Genomic DNA, 20,052 nt, shown 5'->3' on the forward strand with positions numbered 1-20,052 from the left:
TTTTGGGGGTGTTTCTCTGCTAAGGGCACAGGACTACTTCACCGCATCAATGGGAGAATGGATGGAGCCATGTACCCTCAAATCCTGAGTGACAACCTCCTTCCCTCCACCAGGACATTAAAAATGGCTCGTGGCTGGGTCTTCCAGCACGACAATGACCCGAAACATACAGCCAAGGCAACAAAGGAGTGGCTCAAAAAGAAGCACATTAAGGTCATGGAGTGGCCTAGCCAGTCTCCAGAGCTTAATCCCATCGAAAACTTATGGAGGGAGCTGAAGATCCGAGTTGCCAAGCGACAGCCTCGAAATCGAAAAAACGTCTGACTGCTGTGCTTGCCAACAAGGGTTTTGCCACCAAGTATTAAGTCTTGTTTGCCAAAGTGATCAAATACTTATTTCTCTGTGCACAATGCAAATAAATATATATAATTTTGACTATGTGATTTTCTGTTTTTTTTTATATAATCTATCTCTCACTGGTAAAATTAACCTAGCCTAAAAATTCTAGACTGTTCATGTCTTTGACAGTGGGCAAACTTACAAAATCAGCAAGGGATCAAATACTTATTTCCTTCACTGTATCTATCTATCTATCTATCTATCTATCTATCTATTATATCCAAATAGACAAGAATGCCAAGCGATTCATCATAAGAAATATAGAAGAAATAAAGCACAGTAACAGCACATCAATATAAAAAAACATTCTGTTTCATTATGAAGCTTACAACAGTGGCAAGTGACAATACATAAATACCAGAGATATAAAAATCCAAGTTAAAAACAACATCACTAAATATGCAGGAAATTTATTGTTTGAGCCAAGTGATAGAATTCTATTTGCTCAACATAATTCTGATTGCTCAAAATATGAAAAGGGGAGCAAAAAAACAAACAAACAAAAGAAACGTAAAACATTATTCACACTTAGTTTTGAATGATGCATATAAATTACAGTGAATTTGTAAAGTATAATAGAGAACATACATATTGAAGTTCCTGCAAGTACAACATGTTGTAATGATAGAAACATTCATTCCATGCTATGACAAACGTAACCTTCTCAGCAGTAATGTAATCTTCCACGTCTTAAAATAGTCCGCACTGACTTGTGTTTGTCACTTACAGAAAACAGTGGGTCACAGCAGAAAAGAGTGTTTTGCTTTACAGTGATATACAAAATGGGTAACAGGCGTGTAAATGTCATCAATTTCTTTTAATCCCATGCATTGCTTTCACTGAGACCACTTGGCTGCACAATGACTTTAATTACAAACTAATAAATATATACAGACAGTAAAATCCCTTTAATCTGGCATCCAAAAGTCCAGAAGTTCCGATTATCTACTATTTGATATACACATAATGGACTTTCTTTCTAGCGATTCTCTAACCTAACAAGTCAATTTCAAACACTACAAATACATGACCGTCTATTAGTCCAGTGTATTAGTTAATCCGACACTTTACAGGTCCCATCAATGCTGGATTAAAGGAATTTATATATATATACATATATATATATATATATATATATATATATATATATATATATATATAAAACACTCAAGCACCCAGATTTCTCTGGGTGTTTGTCCTGATTCTCAGACCCCCAATGGGGTGCAGCTTATTGAAAAAGGGCAACGTTATGGTATAGATGAGGGCATGTCACATCCGATTTATTCCCTAATATTATTTTATTTGCACTCACTCTGATTATTTAAATTATAGAAAAATTACAACTATTCAAAATTTATTTTGTAAATGTACTTATTAACGAGTTTTAAACCAAGTGGGCTTTGTTCTACATTTTCTATATAATGTTTGATATCAGTACATATATATCTATATTGTTGTTTTTAAATATTTGTGCACCATACAATTAAAAATATATTCATTCATATATCGTGTCTTTTAGTATTTGTACCACTAGAGGTCTGTGTTGTACTTTATCCAGTGGCTTTAAATAAACTGCAAGAAGTTCCAAAAGTCACCACTAAGAGTGATATATTTAGAAATCTCAGCTGCTTGTAAACAAAGAACACCTTGGCTTTCACGATCACCGTTCTTACCTCATTGCTTGTTACTACTTCTTTTCTTGGAAAATTTAAACTAATCCAGAACCCTATTGTTAAATACATTTACTTTACTGAACCTTCATGATGCACATTAAATGGGCGATATTGTCCCTTCCAATGTCATTTCTGAAATTCGAAAAAAACAAAATCAAATATGCAATTGCCTGCTATGGGCGAGGCCACCTGTTCCTTACCTACCATTTTCATTGGTATCTTAGTTCTATAATTCCTCGTCCCCTAGTAAATCTATAATACATTTGATTTTAAATTTATTTCTATCTGCATCTGTCTCTTTAAGATAATTTTTTTTCTCAATGATAAATTTGGATTCATTTTTCTAGTGTGTTGAAAATTGGTTATTTTATTGAATTTGACATTGTCTTTTAGAAAAAAAAATCAGGTGATGTCCAGAGAAGGGCGTTCCTAGCCCTACAAGTAGAAGATTGTTTTCTTATTACTAAAGTAGTTAGGGCTACAGTATAATTAAATGTGTTTTTGAATTAGTCAAAAATAAAAAAGGCACAAATCATTTTTAAATACCATACTTTCCTGTCTTAATTTACACATTCGTAAAGTACAGTGAAAAGAAAAGCATTTTATCACATTGTATGAACAGTACTTTGCATATGTACGTTTCGAGTCATAGTCAGAGATCCAAGCTCGCACAGTATGTCTCAGAAGGTAACAGATAGGACAATAAAGGTTACTCAGCTGCACAAATATTTCAGAAATCTTCGATAAAAGACATACTAAAAAAAAAAGGAAAATGAAACATAAAATTATAAAGCTTGTAAACAGACAATTGGAAATACACGTTATTCATGGAAAAATATCATAAAAAAGTACCACTCTGAAGTAAAACTGCCTGAGTTTCCTTCATGCGCAGTTTTAAGGAGGAACACTTGAGCACAACGTCGAGTCCACCGACATACACTAGAAAAGTCACCAGGGTGTCCTTGGTAGGTTGAACTGTTGTTGTGCTTGTCGTGTTTGAGGCAAATTTTAGATCATTTGGCACCAAAAATATTTTGGCCTGGGAGGGAAGAACAGTTTGTGATTCTAGGACTTTTGATATGGGTTATGACAGATTCTCTTTTCATTTGGATTGTAGAGATTTCTTAATTTCATTGACATCCATCTAGGAAAACAGAGACATACATTATTTAGATAAGGTGTCAGAGTATCAAATGTTCCATCTACGAGAGGGATGCTCTTTTGCTGCAGCAGAATGTATGTCCAGCAGTTTACTGAGGTCCCACATTACTAAGAAGTCATTGTCCACTGGATGGACACCAAGAACGTGTCAGATCCTACCAAGTAAAAGGTATAAGCTGAATTTTTCTTTATTTGAATTACCAACTCACTTTTTTTTCATTCATCAACTAGTTTAGTGATTTACCATGTCAAAATTTCATCTAAAAGAAAAATGTCATATATACTGGTCAGCCATAACATTAAAACTACCTGTCTAATATTATGCAGGTAGCTACATAATAAACTCGTCGAGGCATGGAATCCACCAGACATCTGAAGGTGTCCTATGGTGTCTGGCACCAGGATGTTAGCAGATTCTTCTTTAAGTCATGTAAGTTATGAGGTGGATCAGACTTGTTTTTCCAGCACATCCCACAGATGCTCGATTGAATTGAGATCTGGAGAATTTGGAGGCCAAGTCAACACCTTGAACTCTTTGACAAGCACCTGACCGTCGACATGATGTAAAAGAAAACCTTATTCATCATACCTGGCCTTCGTCCTGGCTCCATGCTCTAGTAGTGTTGCTTACCTGCCCATTGTCGGCACTTTCAGAGGTGGACAGAGGTCAGTATGTGCACTCTGACCAGTCTGCAGCTACGCAGTCCCAAACGCAGCAAGCTGAAATGCTCTGTGTGTTCTGCCAAATTTCTGTCATAGCCAGCAGTAACTTTTTCAGCAATTCGTGCTACAACAGCTCTTCTGTGGGCTAGCCTTCATTCTTCATGAGCCTCAATGAGCCTTGGGCACCCATGACTGTGTCACCAGTTTATCGGTTGCCCTTGGATTACATTTGGTAGGTACTGTACTAACCACTGAATGCCGGACACAAGACCCGCTGTTTTGGAGATACTCTGACCCACTTATCTAGCCATCACAATTAGGCCCTTGTCAAAGTCGCTCCCATTTTTTCTGCTTCCAACACATGAACTCCAAGAACTGACTGTTCGCTTTCTGTTCACTATCTGCCGAATATACCCCACCCCATGACAGGCGCCATTGTTATCAGATCATTAATGTTATTTACGTCATCTGTCAGCGGTTTTAATGTTATGGCTGATCGGTGTATAAAGACGGAGCCCATTTTGATCACCTTTAATGATGCTAGGGATCAGTCACATAATTGCCTCTACAAGTGTGGACAAAAAAGAAAGGTTCATAACAACCATTCAGATGCCAGCTTTCAATAGGCTAGCAAATGAAAAACATGATCTGATTTTATGCTACTGGCAACACCCCCAAATTTTCTTTATACAAAGAGCCATAGGTAAGTTTCATAGGTACTGGGAATTTTTGACAATTAGTTCAATAATACTTGTTGGAATCGTGCAGTCATTTTAGAACCTTCACAACAGTAGGAATCTGACCAGTCGCCAGATTTGGAGACAAGATAAAAAAAACACTTGCAGTGTTCAGAGATCCTGAGCCTATAAAGGTGCCCCCCCCCCCCCCATTTATCATTGTTCAATTCAATATAAGTTTGCTAATACAGCTTTCTAAATATTCCTGCTAATTTTGTAACCATTATTGTTTCAAAGCTAAACTTTGCAATCGTTATATTCTTGGTCCTGGATTGTCAAACTACCATAACCTTCCCTCTCCCTTTATCTGTATAGAGATCGTTTCTACAATTTGTTGGGCCTGCGAGTGATCCTGCTATGTACACAGCCCCCGTCCGGATTGTCAAACTATCATTTGGCGCATTTTCTGACTGGCTTGTCTAAAATTTAGACAGTATTAGTAAATCTGCCCCATTGTTCTAAAACTGTATAGATGGACTTTGTCACGTGGATGGGATTTCTAACATATTTGTTTTTCCTTTTATATATATATTTTTTCAGTTAGATTATGATAGAGAGATAGATAAATAGATAGATTCAGATTTTGAAAAATTATTATTTTGTTATGCCAACCCTATTTCTTTATGTAATGAAATCAGTGATCTAATGGTAGCGGACAATGAGATCATTGTTACACTAATCTATACATAGAGAAATGCAGGGAAGGGAGAGGTGATGTCTCCCCTGCATCTCACCCATCTTTCCCTGACACATTATAACCTGTCAATGTAGAAGCCTTTTGTTTTGACAATCCTATGGCTAGACAATGATTATTTAATTTTTTTGTGATATTTCATGAACCTGGTTGTCACAGTGATAGGCTTCACTGGAGATCTATGCTGCAGCTGAGGCTTCGTTCACATCTGCGCTAGGGCTCCGTTCCGACTGAGCTTTCCTTTGAAACGGAGCCCTGACAGACACAAACGGAAACCATAGGTTTCCGTTTCCACCACCATTGATTTCAATGGTGACAGATCCGTTGCCAATGGTTTCCGTTTGTCTCCGTTGTGCAAGGGTTCCGTCGTTTTGACAGAATTAAGTCGACTACGCTATTGATCCGCGGGAATCCTTGCACAACGGAGACAAACAGAAACCATTGGCACCGGATCCGTCACCATTGAAATCAATGGTGGTGGAAACGGAAACCTATGGTTTACGTTTGTGTCTGTCAGGGCTTCGTTCCGACGGAAAGCTCAGATGGAACATCCGAACGGAGCCCTAGCGCAGATGTGAAGCCTTAGCCATTTTGGAAGGTCTTGAAGTGAAGTCCCATCAGGAAATTGTGCTAATCAGATGGACTGTAAATTTAGAAGGGCTGATATCAATGTGTTTACTTTGTACCTGTAATCGTAGACGAATCTTCTTTTCTTCATCCAACTCGGAGAGTAATTGTTTTATTTCTTTTCTAAAAAGAAAACAAGGACGCAGAGTTTTAAATACTGAGCCATGCCAGGAGTAACGTCACACCTAGTCACTTGACTGGAGAATACAAATCACCGTGACCAAATATCTGGAGTAGAAATCTGTCATAAATATCCAATACTGCAGGGGTCAAGTGGTGTTGAGTTCCCTGTTTACATGAGTTACTTTGAGGATCTAATTCCCAGTCCTCTCTATATATACAGGATATGCCATGTTGGATCAACATTACTGATAATAGGATGAATTTCACTACTTAATCCTGTCTTAGACTGTTGCTGATGCTGGACATAGACGTAAAGCAGATCTCCATTCTTCAATACAGATCACCCGTGAGTCTGGCTTCGGAAACCCCTTTCATTCAGCTATTATCGTCAGTGGAAGCTGGAGCTGCTCATACATTTCCCCAATGGGCGGTAGTGTTACATGCCGAACATTCAAATGAATGGTCAACTATTGGCGGGCCAGGTCAGTCAGAATGAGAGCGGCTCTTTGTTAGTAGCTCTTCACTCTGACTCATTTTCACTATGATGTCCTGCCCATATGACCTAACTGGGCAAACGGGTTGTAGTGAGAATGTCATTTATATGAACTGCATATCCAAGCTGCAGCAGTGAGTCAGGAGGGAGAGAGATTCTGATGACATCATGTCACCTTCTGATTTCAGTCAGGAGCAGCATGTGGAAGAAAATTTGGGGCTGCACAGTGGGTGCTCTTAACATCTCTAGTTAGGGGAATGTAGACCGTTATACTCAAATTACCCTTTATAGTAAGGAAAAAAGTAATATAAAGCTTGTTGATTAACCCTGTATAATAATTTTAAGGTATAATATACAGCTAAAAAGTGGAAAGTTATCTTTTTCAGTAGTAAAATGATTACACTGCCACATACAGTACACAAATTACTATGCTCACATAAAATTCTGTATGTTATACTTATAAGCATACGTGAATGAAATATCAAGAATATACTTACTGTCTTTTGGAGATATCTTTATATGCAGATTATTTTAGTCTGTTTTGTTACATTTATATATCTATCATTATTATCTAACCACATAACGAGGCCTTGTATCTCTCATCATTTTGAATGATGTTAGACTGAGTTTGTGAACTACGTCAGAAGTATATGTTTGTATGGCAAAGAAAAAGGCTAAAGACATATACTATTGTGTACTCATGGGGCTAAACGTATGCCAAGTTTCCATCAGAATCTGTTTTTGTTGTTTTTTTAAAGAAAAATCATAACCCAATGCTCTTTTCTGTCATCTCTAAAACGGTATCCGGATATATATATTTTTTTATTATTATTATTATTATTGTAAAACTTTTAAGTCAGTGGCAGAAAGAGCCAAACGCCTGAGTATGAACTTGCACATTATACCTTTAGAAAAATAAAAAATAAAATATTAGATTGTTCCATGTTGTAAAGTATATCTCAACTGTCTGCCTGAAATGTGATATGAAGGGAGCCGTACAATGTTCTATTGAAGGCTATCATTAGCCGAGTCTGAATAGCTTTTGTTAATTACTTCCTACTTTTTTTATATGATATTTTGGGATATAATTGCAGTTTTCTTTGTTTTTGTTTTTTTTCCACATGCTTATTTTAGCCAGAAGGAAATCATTGACGATATTTATGACAAGTCAACAGTGACAATTACGGTATCTCTTAGCCTCAATCTTAATGAAATCCAAAGCTGATGAAAGTGAACTTGGACTGGACATGGAATTCATGGTGGGAGAAAAAAATGATAAATGATAAAATAAAAATATACTGATTGTAGATGAAATAAACAAATACAACATCCTGCATAAACAATAACATCCATCACTATTTTTATCTTTTTTAACGCCTTAATGACCGAGCCTGAAAAGGTCTTAAAGGAACAGTGTCATCACAAATTTTTTTTTAATATGTTAAAGATGTTAGTGTTTTATTAAAAACGTTTATATTTATTTGTGTGTTTGTGTTTTACTTTTTCTTATTTTTACACTTTTTCTTCCCTATGGGGGCTGCCATTTTTTTTTCCATTTCTGTATGTGTCGATTAACGACACATACAGACATGGAATACGGCAGCCACAGTCCCATAGGGACTGCGAACGGGTCCCGTCCCATCCACTTCTGTGTACGCCGTCTGTGTGGGAACTGCGCATGCGCCGCTCCCACACAGTCCAATTTGAAATGCGCGCCGTCCGGCGCCATTTTCCTGTGGACCGGAAGTCGCGGCCGGACAGTAAGATTACTACTTCCGGTCGCGGCTTCCGGACTTGTGCACTTGGACCAGCGGCAGCAGACGGAGCGGACGGGCCGGAGGGAGCCGCGGCGGCAGGAGCAGGTAAGAGATTTCTATGTATGTTCGTGTTTACTACTGTATGTAAACCTACTACACTGTGTGTTAGCTCAAAAAATGGCGACACACAGTGTAGGAGGTTAGACCGTTCAAACCCCTTGTTTATCCCGGCACTAGCCAGGATAAAGGAGGGGGGGATTCTCAGAGCTCACTAGAGCGAGTGCTTTTTTCCCAATTTTGCAGCAAAAAGCAATGTGGTTGCTTTACCACATGCAATGCTGCAATTTTGGGGAATAGCTCCATCTAGTGACCAGCAATGGGAAATATTATAAATTAGAATCTAATTTATAATATTTCCTGACTCGTGAAAAAAATAAAAAAAATTTGAACAATGTTTAATCACCTACACACTAAATGTTTAATTAAAAAAAACAAAACATGTTTTGCTGGCAACACATTCCCTTTAATGACCAGCTACATTTTTCCGTTTTTACCTCTCTGCATTTCAGCAGACATAACTTTTGTTATACATAAGCACATAAGCCCTTGTTTTATGCGGGATGAATTGTATTATTTTTTTTCATAGTTTGGAGGTAGAATTATTTTTACGGCTTGAATATAAGAAAAAGCGATTCACGGCATAGTTTTTCTTGTTTATTTCTTATCCAGTTCACGTTTCACGCTAAATAACCCGTTACATTATTATTCTTCAGGTTATTACGGTCGTTTAGATACCTAATATATGTAGGGTTTTTGGTTTTTTTATTTAGTGTAGGGGCAATAAAATATATTTTACGCAAAATAATGTTTTTTTATTATTTATTTTTTTTGTTACTTTTTTTTAAAATCCCATTAAGGGATAACTTTATTAATAACTTTATTTTTTACTTGTAATGTATTAGCATACTCCTGTATACTAATACATCATACTGTGTCACTCTGACACAGGCTGCTGTTAGGGCAGCACTGCAGAGGGATTCCCAGGTGTTTGATCACGTCACCGGGTTTCCGATGATGAGATCAAAGCGGGGAGTTCCCTTTGATCTTGCCGTGGTCACGGACCGTGGCGATCAAAGGGTTAAACAGCGGGGGTCCGAATGTTTTCTGACCCCAGCTGTATTCAGCAGGCTTCTCTAAGATCAGGAACTGTTAGTTACAGCTCCTGCTTAGAGGATGAGCGCTCACAGGAGCACCTGCACGGCCTGCCGTCAAAAGTCGGTGGGCGGTCGTTAAGGTGTCAAAGAGGTTAATCCATCAGGAGAAACCCTGTCCATGTGTCGTAATAGGGCTTATCAGAAAAAGGGGGTTCCTCACTCAGAATCCCCCTCTATGAGCCAGAGCAGAGTGCTTCTATCAAGCGGCGTCTCTCGCACTGGTGGACTTGTGCCATCCAGGTATTATTGTACAAGGTCATCCATCCTGAAAATGTTAATTGCCACCCATCAGAAAAAGCCCTTTCATTCAAGTCTGTTGTCCGCTTTGCCATCATTCTATATAATAAAGCTTACTTTTGCTGGTCCTTCATGGTCTCAATGATGCTTCTAAGCTCCTTGACTTGTGTCTGCAGCTCTTCTAGTGATGACTGGCTGTGTTCAACTTTGTGTCTGGCATCGGAGTTACCAAAGGACGGAGAGTTTGACCTGTGACTACTTGAGGTGACAGAGTGGAATGCTGATGGGGCTCCAGGAGCTCCATGCGAGAAACTAACACTTGAAATCAAGCCTCCTGGCTTGGGGGGCAATGCAGCTCTGTTATCTGGCACCTACAAGACAGGAAATAATCTGAATACCTGCAGAAAATCTCAGACATTGTAATTATTAGTAATCGTAAAGGAATCATAAATGTCGCCGATAGGCCGGTAAACCATTACCTACACAATAATAATAGTAATAATGCCTGCATACAGATGCTACAGCAATTCAATTATTAAGTACATGACATTACAGTTGACATTTAGATAATGATAAAAAGGCAGATACTTCAGCCTCACAACTTACAGCCTCAAAAATATCTGGATAAAAGTTTATATGATAACCACAGATGTACTTATCTGACTTGGCTTCTACAACACAGCTGAGTTTGTCATTTGTGAATAAAACAGATGTGTCATCAGACTATGCTGTCCTATGTAAGGGCAGCATAGCATGGGGATATGTCCATTCTCCTAGTAGTCCAAACGGCACAACAAAGTATTGTGCGGTTTAGCTAATAGGAGCTACGAAAGAATACAGCGACTTATAGTTATGAGTCCGCTGTATTCATGACATGAGTGCCTCGCACCTCTGATGGCCTGCTGCGTATCTCCATGAACAGCAGCCAGCCACCCCTCACTGGTGAGAGGAATGGGGGAGTGCTCAATAATACAGGGGACTCATAACTATAAGTCGCTGTATTATGCCATAGCCCCTATTAGTCAAATGGCACAATATTTTTTCGTGCCGTTTGCGCTAACAGGTGAGTAGATCCGATGCCCTTACATAGATCATCCTTAAGTGCTGTGATGTAAAGATGTGTTATCTGAGGGTTCCAATGGACCTTTTCTAAGATTGTTTTCCTACAACTCAGGTACATTTGGCCTTTATGGCCATACATTGGAACTGTTAGGGGGGGGGTATACACATTATCAAATGAGTGCACATTAATGAAAAGAGTTCCTTTCTGAGGCTTTAAAAAGTGTCAAAACACATAGGATACAGTACCTATTGGTGTACAATTGTTTGACTGTCATCATCCTTGACTCCCCTGTAAACATGCCTGTCCTGCTAGGCAGAGCGTGCATATTATTATAAAAGAAAAAGGTAGATAAGTGGTTGCAAGACACCTCTGGTGCTGCTTATCTCCTGGGGAAACAAAGGATCAGATTGGTTAATATCCAACCAGCCCTGTTTTTTCCAATGGGACATGTTGAGAGGGAGTCAGGCTATCCCTTTACACAAATATGTAATGTGTATGACGAGCTTTGTTCTAGTCTAGCAAATCAGAGATTGATATAGACATTAGATTGTACTTCTGATCCTGCCATTTCATAATTGTAATAATTAAAGGCTATGTAAACCTTTGAAAGCCTTTTTTTTTTAAAGTCAATCAGTGTGATTGGTGCAACTATATAACAATTTTTTATTAAAAACTCTTTTTAATTTTTAAGATATAGCTGCTCTGTATGCTCTATACAGAGCAGCTGTATCTCTCGCTAAATCTTGCTCCCGGCAGGTCCGTGAGACGGACGGGTTTGGTGACAACAGGTACTGCATGTCTCCTGTAATCTATCGAATCCAAGTAAAAATAATTTTTAATATAAGCTATTTATAAAGTTGCACCAATCACACTGATTGACCTTTTTATAAAAAAAAATGCCTTTCAAAGGTTTACATAGCCTTTAAAGAGAACCTTTCACCTCCCCATACATCTGCTGCTGAGTGCAGCATGTAATGGGGAGGGCTGCACCTTGGGCACCTTACATTTTTCTCCTACCCTCCTCCGTTATTTAGATATTGGTGCCGTTATATTTGGTACCCGATATTTAAATAACCCCCTGAACGGTCAAAGGGGCGTGTAATGGCAAGGGTGGCGTGTAACATCGCTGTGACTCTGTCCAATCAGCTACGGACCGTGTCACAGCAAGAGCTGGAGAGAGACGAGCGTGTGCGCGTGCATGTGCAATTTGGAGCTGTGCGCGCATGCAAGAGTTTGCAGTCTTGTCCTTGTCTGCCAAGAGCTGAAGAGTGGGAGCGTGCGCGCGCACTCGCTTTCCTCTCTCCAGCTCTTGGCAGACAAGGACAAGACTGTGATCTACATACACACGCTCCACTCTCTCCAGCTCTTGCTGTGGCACTGTCCATAGCTGATTGGACAGTGTCACAGCGATGTTACATGCCCCCTTGCCTAAACATGGCCCATTGACAGTTCAGAGGGTTATTTAAATATCGGGCGCCAAATATAAAAGCACCAATATCTAAATAACGGAGGAGGCTAGGAGAAAAATGCCCCAGGGTTTGTGCTCTGTATAACTTAAGCGGTAACACCTCAATGACACATCACAACACACTTTTCGCTTGTTTACCTGTGATGTAACACAACGTGGGGTTTTCTTGGATGAGTCTACTGTTCTCTGTGGCAGGTGATTGAGGTCATCCTTGTCATCTTCTGGGCTTGGAGAGTCAAAGAAATCGGGACTGGATAGGGATGACTGTAAAAGAATGTAACAAATAAATGTCAATGGAATGTGACAATATTTCTTCAAGAAATTATTCAAATTAAGACAGTCGTCTCCATCATTCTAGGATAGTCATTGTCTGCAAGAAGGCTCTTCAGTCAAAATAAACTGACTATAGAACGATAGTAATATGTTTGCTACATTAAGTACTGCAGTGAACTTTTTACCATAGTAGACCGCTTAAGGCCATTTGAGTTTCCTCCTTCCCTAGTTTCACAGCATCAATGCATCTGCACTGTGTATGTATAGATGCTGTACTCCGATACCGAACTCATCTACTTGTATACTTACCTGCTAAGTTCAAGTGAATGGCGGACTGTTCACAGTGACACCTGCTTCACTTTTTATCACCAGGATGAGTTGATGAATAGAACAATGTATTGTTAAATAAAAAGGGGCTGATGCCATACATTTTGGATTGTTTTGTATGTTTATTAGGTGCTTGGGTCTCGGGGGCTTTAACATGTGTGCACCTTAGATAGACATATTGACTGAAATATCTATCTATCTATCTATCTATCTATCTATCTGTCTGTCTGTCTGTCTGTCTGTCTATCTGCTTATCTTTAAAAATGTCTTCTCCGCTGAGTGTCAGCATTCCTTCTTCGAACATGCCCTGTGGGCACATGACATACCGATGTCAAAGACTGCGAAGGTGGACGTCTCCCGCTGGATTTAGGTCTTGATGCGGTAGGATGACTAAGTTTCTCTCCAGTTGACACAAGGGAATCAAAACCTTCAACATCTAAAAGATAAAATACAGATATGGCAACGCCTGGGTAGATAGACAACTAATCCATAGACTGTGTGGAATGATGAAAGGATTTCAGACACTTCAAATACCACTGCCATGTTATACACTGACATTTATTGCTATCATTACTATTATTAGTACTAAATCTACTTCATTTACACAAGAACATTAAAAATAGATAATAGAAGGAAAAACGGCACGCTATCAAAAAATCGGCATTAATTTCATAGATTAATCCAGTTCAGGAAAAGACGTTTTAGAAATTGTAAGGGCGCATTCAGACGTGGCGGAATTAATGTTGAATTCCTCTGCGGACAGTCCGCAGTGGAATTCTGCAGCAGCCGTTTTTTACATTTGTTTCTATACATTTTTAAGAAACTTAGTTCAGACGTTGCGGAAAATAACTGTGCGGAAATTAGGCTGCGGTGCAGAATTTCCCCTCCGCAGCATGCACATTATGTTGCAGAGAAGAAGCGAAATTTCAATGCGGATTTCAGCCTTTGCAATGCAAAAACTGAAATCTGTGGCAAGTCCGCTGTGATATCTGCCACGTCTGAATTACATGTCAAATATGCAAATGTTGGGGCAGATTCGTTGCGTAATTGCCCCGAATCTGCACCAACATTTGCAGCGGAAAAATTATGGATTTTAGCCATAAGTCTACAACGCATAGATTTCATATTTACGTACTCTGCATTTATAGATAAAATAATGTGGGGCCCTTCCATACATGTAGAAAAAATGGCACATTGGAATATTTTTTCAGAAAAAAATGGCGATAGACATGAGTATCATAGCCACCCTCCAAATATCACTGTTTTTTTGGCTGATAACTGACTACAGACTGGAAAATATCCAACAATGGAACATTTCAGTACATTATCTGTCGGGTACCAGTTGTTTGCAGACAAAAAAAATGTAGCCAATATATATCTGACAATTGGGAAAAACAATTGTACATCAGAATTGAACGTTTAGGGCTACTTTAGAATGTTTATGGCCAGCTCTAGTGAGCTGAAGAACACAAAGCACTTATATAAGAAGGGATCTCCAGTCAGATCTCTCCTCAATATACAAGAGATGTTCTCAAAAGTCCATATATGTGTGACACTATTTTTAGAAACAATTTTAGGAAGTCTGGTCAATGACTTTTTTTTTACATTACAAAAAAATAAAAATATTACCTATCTATTCTTTCCACCCCACCCGTCACCCAGGAGAGTACATTTTCACCCCGTTTCTCCCTTCATTAAAAGGAGAAGTAGAACGATCAGATCTTTCCTCCTTCCATCTCTCCCATAAACAATTTAGACCAATACCGCAACAGTTTTGAAGCAGTTATTGAGCTAGTATTTTGAAAATGACTTCAAAATTATGCACTTGTTTGTCTAGTTATGAGCAAGTCGGAGGTTGGGGCGAAACCCTCCTCCTAAGAATAAGGCGCCTCTCCAAAAACATTTTTTATAGTGTAAGGATAGGGAAATAAAACCTGACAATTTCCCCAAAACACATCTACATGGATCCATTGGAATAGCAATATCAAGCCAAGAGCGAAGAGTATACAAAACAGCTCTGCATTAGGTCCAAATCCAAGGTCATAGCCACAACATATGCAATAGATTAACAGCAGATACATCGCATTTAGAACATTTCGATGAAGAGCAATACTCGATGATATGCAGAAAAGAGGGAGAGAAGGGAAGTCTGTATATTACAATATATTAGTTCATTTTGTGATCGTAAATAAGTAAAGAATATTGAATAGACTTTAGTATATTGTGCCATTTCTCATCTGACATATTTCCTTTGACCATTACATGAATGTTTCATCTTCATGTGACACAAAAGGGAAATTGTTAACATAATAGAACAAACTATCACAAATTGAAAAAAGCGAAAGAAAAAAAATTAGCCAAATTTTGAAACATGCCCGCGTCAGACTTCATCAGACTCCGTATTTACAAAGGTATTCACCCCTAGAAGAATTGCTACATATGGAGTCCGACATACAGCAATGCACAGAGGTTGTAGAGCTCCATACACAGGCCTCGGTTGTGTGCAAAGGCTCTTAGCCTTATAGCTGATATACACACATTTAGTACATTCGTGTATCTGAAAGCTAATATGTGGCTTGTTGACATAGGTATCACAAAATAGACGTGTCCTATTTCACTGTATAAACCCATAAGTAGCAACATGCTACACATAAAAATTAATAAAACAAAACATGAATTTGCATAGTTACATGTTTCCTAAAGAGTCTGGTAAGCACAGTGACCCTATCAACAGTGGCATCTGAATTCTTGCCCATTAAACCATGCAATAATCACACATGGGTCAACAGGTCAAAGGAAACATTGCCAGGTGGTTAAATGAACACAGACAATCCTAAAACAGCACGCGACCAGTCATCACAGCAGTAATATAGATACTTTACAAGGCTGATTAGACAAGATGTCTCGCAGGACAAATGCATATAAAAGGTGGGAAGAAAACTCAACCACCCATATGAAAAATTAGAGATAAGGACTCTAACAATATATGATAAACCGGAGAAAAAGAGTCCATATATATCAAGGTATGAAACAACTAAATATCTTTATTGAAAAACAGGAATAAAATACATTAAATAACATAGACAGAGAATCCAAAAAATAGTCCTTACATGGATCACAAATGTGTACATTGAGTCTATATATATATATATATTTTAGAAAACACTTGATGGTATACACAGTTACTATGACTCGATGTGACTACCACATGGGGTGCATTAACATAGGGATGGTATCAAAATATGAATTGTATGAAAAAAATCAATATGCCTAACTCTGAAAAGGTAACTCGAAAGTAAGTACTACTTGCCTAAAAAAATGGCAAGAAAAGCCAGAGGTAGATCCAGAGTATGCACTTACCCATGTATAGGAAATAGAGTGTGACCCAGCAGTATCGGATAGCGCCCCGACGCGCGTTTCGCCCGTAGCTTTCTCAAGGGGATTCAAGGGGATTCTCTGTCTATGTTATTTAATGTATTTTATTCCTGTTTTTCAATAAAGATATTTAGTTGTTTCATACCTTGATATATATGGACTCTTTTTCTCCGGTTTATCATACTTTACAAGGCACAGAGCACAAGCCCTAACCATTAAGTGTCAGAGTAAAATGTGTAGTCATGTCAATCATGTCCTGGGGCAAAACATGTTTCGAAGGCAGACAATTTTTTGAAAAAGTGAAGCTACCGTTAAGACATGTAAAAATCAAGTCACCTTGGGGCAAGTTGAGCATCGCACTAGTGGGGCAACTGTGATTTGATGTTTTATAAGCGACTTACATAGAGAAAATTAATAAACTGCATTACATGCATGAGGAATTTTGAATCACAGCCCTGGATGTAGAGTGCAGGACCAACTGCACAATTTATGGGTTTATTGGAGGCCTCAGTGCTAGAGGTCCCAAGATATTTTGGCCCTTTGCCCTTGTGAGGGTGCAGTCACGCAATGCGCCACAAATTATGCAACAGTATTTCCGCAGCGGAAAAATTCAGCACAGAAATTTAAACAATGTATGTGTTTTGGATTTTGTTTCCACCCATAGAAAAGTATGGTGTAAATTTCTGGGGTGGATTTTTACGCCACCTGTGGCTGCACCGTTATAGTCCATCCCTACCAACCGGAAATAAAAACATTATGTGATTTCCAACACAAGGTGCTGGGGCGACATGAACAATGGTCACTCATGCCATACACACTTTAACCCCCCACCCTAGACATGTCTATAAGTACAGTCCTATACTAGTAAATATGTGATTGTACATGAGTCATAAAATATAAAACACATCCAGTACATGCGCCCTCAGCCACTTCAACATCACTTGGTGCAGTATGAATACTTCTACATCTTCTCACTGTGAGAGTTTCTTTTATTAATAATCATAGCTGTGTCAAAATGGCAATTATATATTCCTAGCAAAAGAAAATAAAACTACTCCCCCATAAATCAAATGCAATGAATGGAAGAAAAGACACCCACATAAACCTGGCAGATAAATAGAAGTAAAAATCTTATGAAACGTCTCTCATCTTATCTTGATTGAAATTAAATTAATGGAGGAGCATCTCCCCCAAAACGAACAGATGCATTTGCAGGTAAATCTAGGAGTTATTATATGTCCGTCCGTTCATCTATCTATCTATCTATCTATCTATCTATCTATCTATCTATCTATCTATCTATCTATCTATCTATCTATCTAGCTGTGCGTGCGGGTCAGGCTCCCTTCTCCTCATCTACATTCATATAACATTAGTGATTTGGATGAAGCATTTGTAGACCATATTAATGATCACAGACACTAGTCCATCAACTGCGTGGAAAAATGCATTGCACTAGTGGAGAAAAAAAAAGGTGTTGTAGGGGTTAAAAACAGCTATATTCTGCAGACAAATATTAATAAGTTGTTGTCATAAATATTCACTATGCATGATTTAGCAATTTTAAGTCATCATTTAGAGTCTACCCAATATACTGAAGCAAAAACATTACTGCATATGATTAAAATCAAGCTGTGGGTTTAATATGTGTGTAATTACATCTGCAAGTGTATATTACACCATCATATATACAAAGTAACAGCTAAGGCACTGATGTGTCACATACGCAAAGCTAAGGGCCTGTTCATATCTGCATTGGAGGCTCCATTAGTGGCCTCCATCGCAAATCAGCCCAAAAGTACTAGAAACAATAGCGCAGTATGCTGCGCTATTGTTTCTGCTAAAACCACAAACACCCTGACCGAACCCATTAAAGTAAAAGGTTTCCATTGGCCGCAGGTGGCGTCCATCGTGTAATGGAATATGGATTCCGGTATTTTCATTGTTCTGCTCCTCTGTGAACTTGCCCTAGTAGGGTTTTCCTGGGCTTTTTTATAATAAAAAAAACGGGGCGCTGCATATGCAAAAACATAATGACAAAAGCACATACTCAAGTTTTAAATAACCTGCCCCGCTGGTTCAATGGTCCCCTGCCAGTATACTGGTCCCCCCCTTAGCCAATCATGCAGAGGTCAGGTCAGTATGTATAGATGTGTCCACCCTTACCTTATAGCGAAGTGCTATCAAAACCCTTGACAGGCTGCAATTTACATCACCACCACTGGGTGACCACACATAGACACATAACATAGACATCTCGTGAGAGAGTATCGCGATATCATGTTTTTTTTTTCAAAGCTGGTCATCCCGCCACTTATCTCAAGAGATGTTGAGATTTGAGGAAAGGAAAGGAATGACACATCTGTATGATAAGGGATTGGCTAGAGCGGTCATATATGTACGGCACGTCATCGCTTCAGCATGTGAACACAGACTGGCAGAGGACCACTAGAGCAGAAAGGGATTTAAATGGTGAGTATGGCTTTTTTTCTAACGCATTACCGCATATGCAGCTGCCAGTTTTTATAAAAGTACACCTTTACATTCGCTATATTTTTTTAAAGAAATATTTAAAGAGGTTGAAAACTGTAAAATTATATATATTAGGATGTAGTCAAATTCAGAATAGGTCAACTGTCTTTCTTTCTGCTAAAGCAACAGCAAATGTAAAAAATGTACAAGAAAAACCAAAGATGTAAAAATCCCAGTATTACTTCCCTAAAGGGGTTCACCGGGACTATAATATATAATATATAATTGATGGCCTTTCTGTAGGATAGGTCATCAATGTTTGAATGAATGTCTGATCAGCAGAATGAAGTGAGCGCGGTACTTCTGCGAGTATCGCTTCCCTGTCAGCACCGTATGCCGGTCATGGTTGTCTATATGAGTGTTTGTGCCTGGTACTGATGATTTTGCTTGTGTCTGAGAGATGTTCCCATTTAATGGTGTACCCATTTATTTTCTGAGGGGGGAAATATTATAGCATAAAATCAGCTGATGTTCAAGTAGTAGAAACCACAGGAAGAAATTCAAGTTAAATACAGTACTGTAAGAATACATGCACACTTTGTGAAATGTGATGTGCAAAATCGGCATCAAAACCGCAAATAAACGCAGGAAATTCTACAGGTAAAATCTGCACTTCATATTGCCTTTTTTTTAATGTGTTTTTCGGTGAGAATTTTACATTTTGATGCGGAAACCAGTGCAGATTTTATGGTGCAGATTTTGGTGGTATTTTTCATAAAACTTGTCAGATACAATTCTGAAATGGAAACACAAAAATTGAAAAATCCACAGGTCAAGTCTGCAATGTGTGGATGAGATTATTTTATTGTTCCGCTTACGTCACGCACACATCCCCCATAATGCTGATTGATGCTGTGTGGGATTGCAGTTCCGGTTCTATTCAAGTGAATTCTGAGCTGCAATCCCAGGCACAGCCGCTACCAATGTGTATGGCGCTGTGCCTGGTAAACACTAAAGAGGCCGCAGCGAATAATGCCACAGCCCCTTCAGCTGATCAGTGGGGTGCCGGGAGTCGGACCCCCACAAATCTAAAATTGATTACCTATCCTAAGGATACACAAAAAAGAGAAGCGAGGCAGCACATCCAATAAAATGGGAACTTTATTCACCCAATGCGAAGCATGCTTGAGAAAGGTCTTGTTGGACTGAAACGTCGCATTGGGTGAATAAAGTTCCCATCTTTTTGGGATGTGCTGCCTCGCTTCTCTTTTTTGTATGTACTGGGGACTTTGGACC

The 20,052-nt window shown here is 38.8% G+C and overlaps 1 protein-coding gene across 2 annotated transcripts in view; it reads right to left on the bottom strand.

Moving 5' to 3' along the window:
* Positions 1 to 689: 689 nt before the first annotated feature.
* SH3KBP1 (SH3 domain containing kinase binding protein 1) overlaps positions 690 to 20,052 on the bottom strand; it is a 337,971-nt gene continuing 318,608 nt past the window's right edge. For both annotated transcript variants that reach the window (XM_075854029.1, XM_075854030.1), the window contains 5 exons: positions 13,236 to 13,345; positions 12,448 to 12,573; positions 9,896 to 10,149; positions 6,014 to 6,077; positions 690 to 3,216 (listed from right to left, as the gene is read on the bottom strand). In XM_075854029.1, coding sequence (XP_075710144.1) covers positions 3,175 to 3,216; positions 6,014 to 6,077; positions 9,896 to 10,149; positions 12,448 to 12,573; positions 13,236 to 13,345 — 596 coding nt within the window. In that variant the 3' untranslated portion in view covers positions 690 to 3,174. The remainder of the gene's footprint in view (positions 3,217 to 6,013; positions 6,078 to 9,895; positions 10,150 to 12,447; positions 12,574 to 13,235; positions 13,346 to 20,052) is intronic.

Source organism: Rhinoderma darwinii, chromosome 2, assembly GCF_050947455.1.
Source record: "Rhinoderma darwinii isolate aRhiDar2 chromosome 2, aRhiDar2.hap1, whole genome shotgun sequence".
Lineage (NCBI taxonomy): Eukaryota > Metazoa > Chordata > Amphibia > Anura > Rhinodermatidae > Rhinoderma > Rhinoderma darwinii.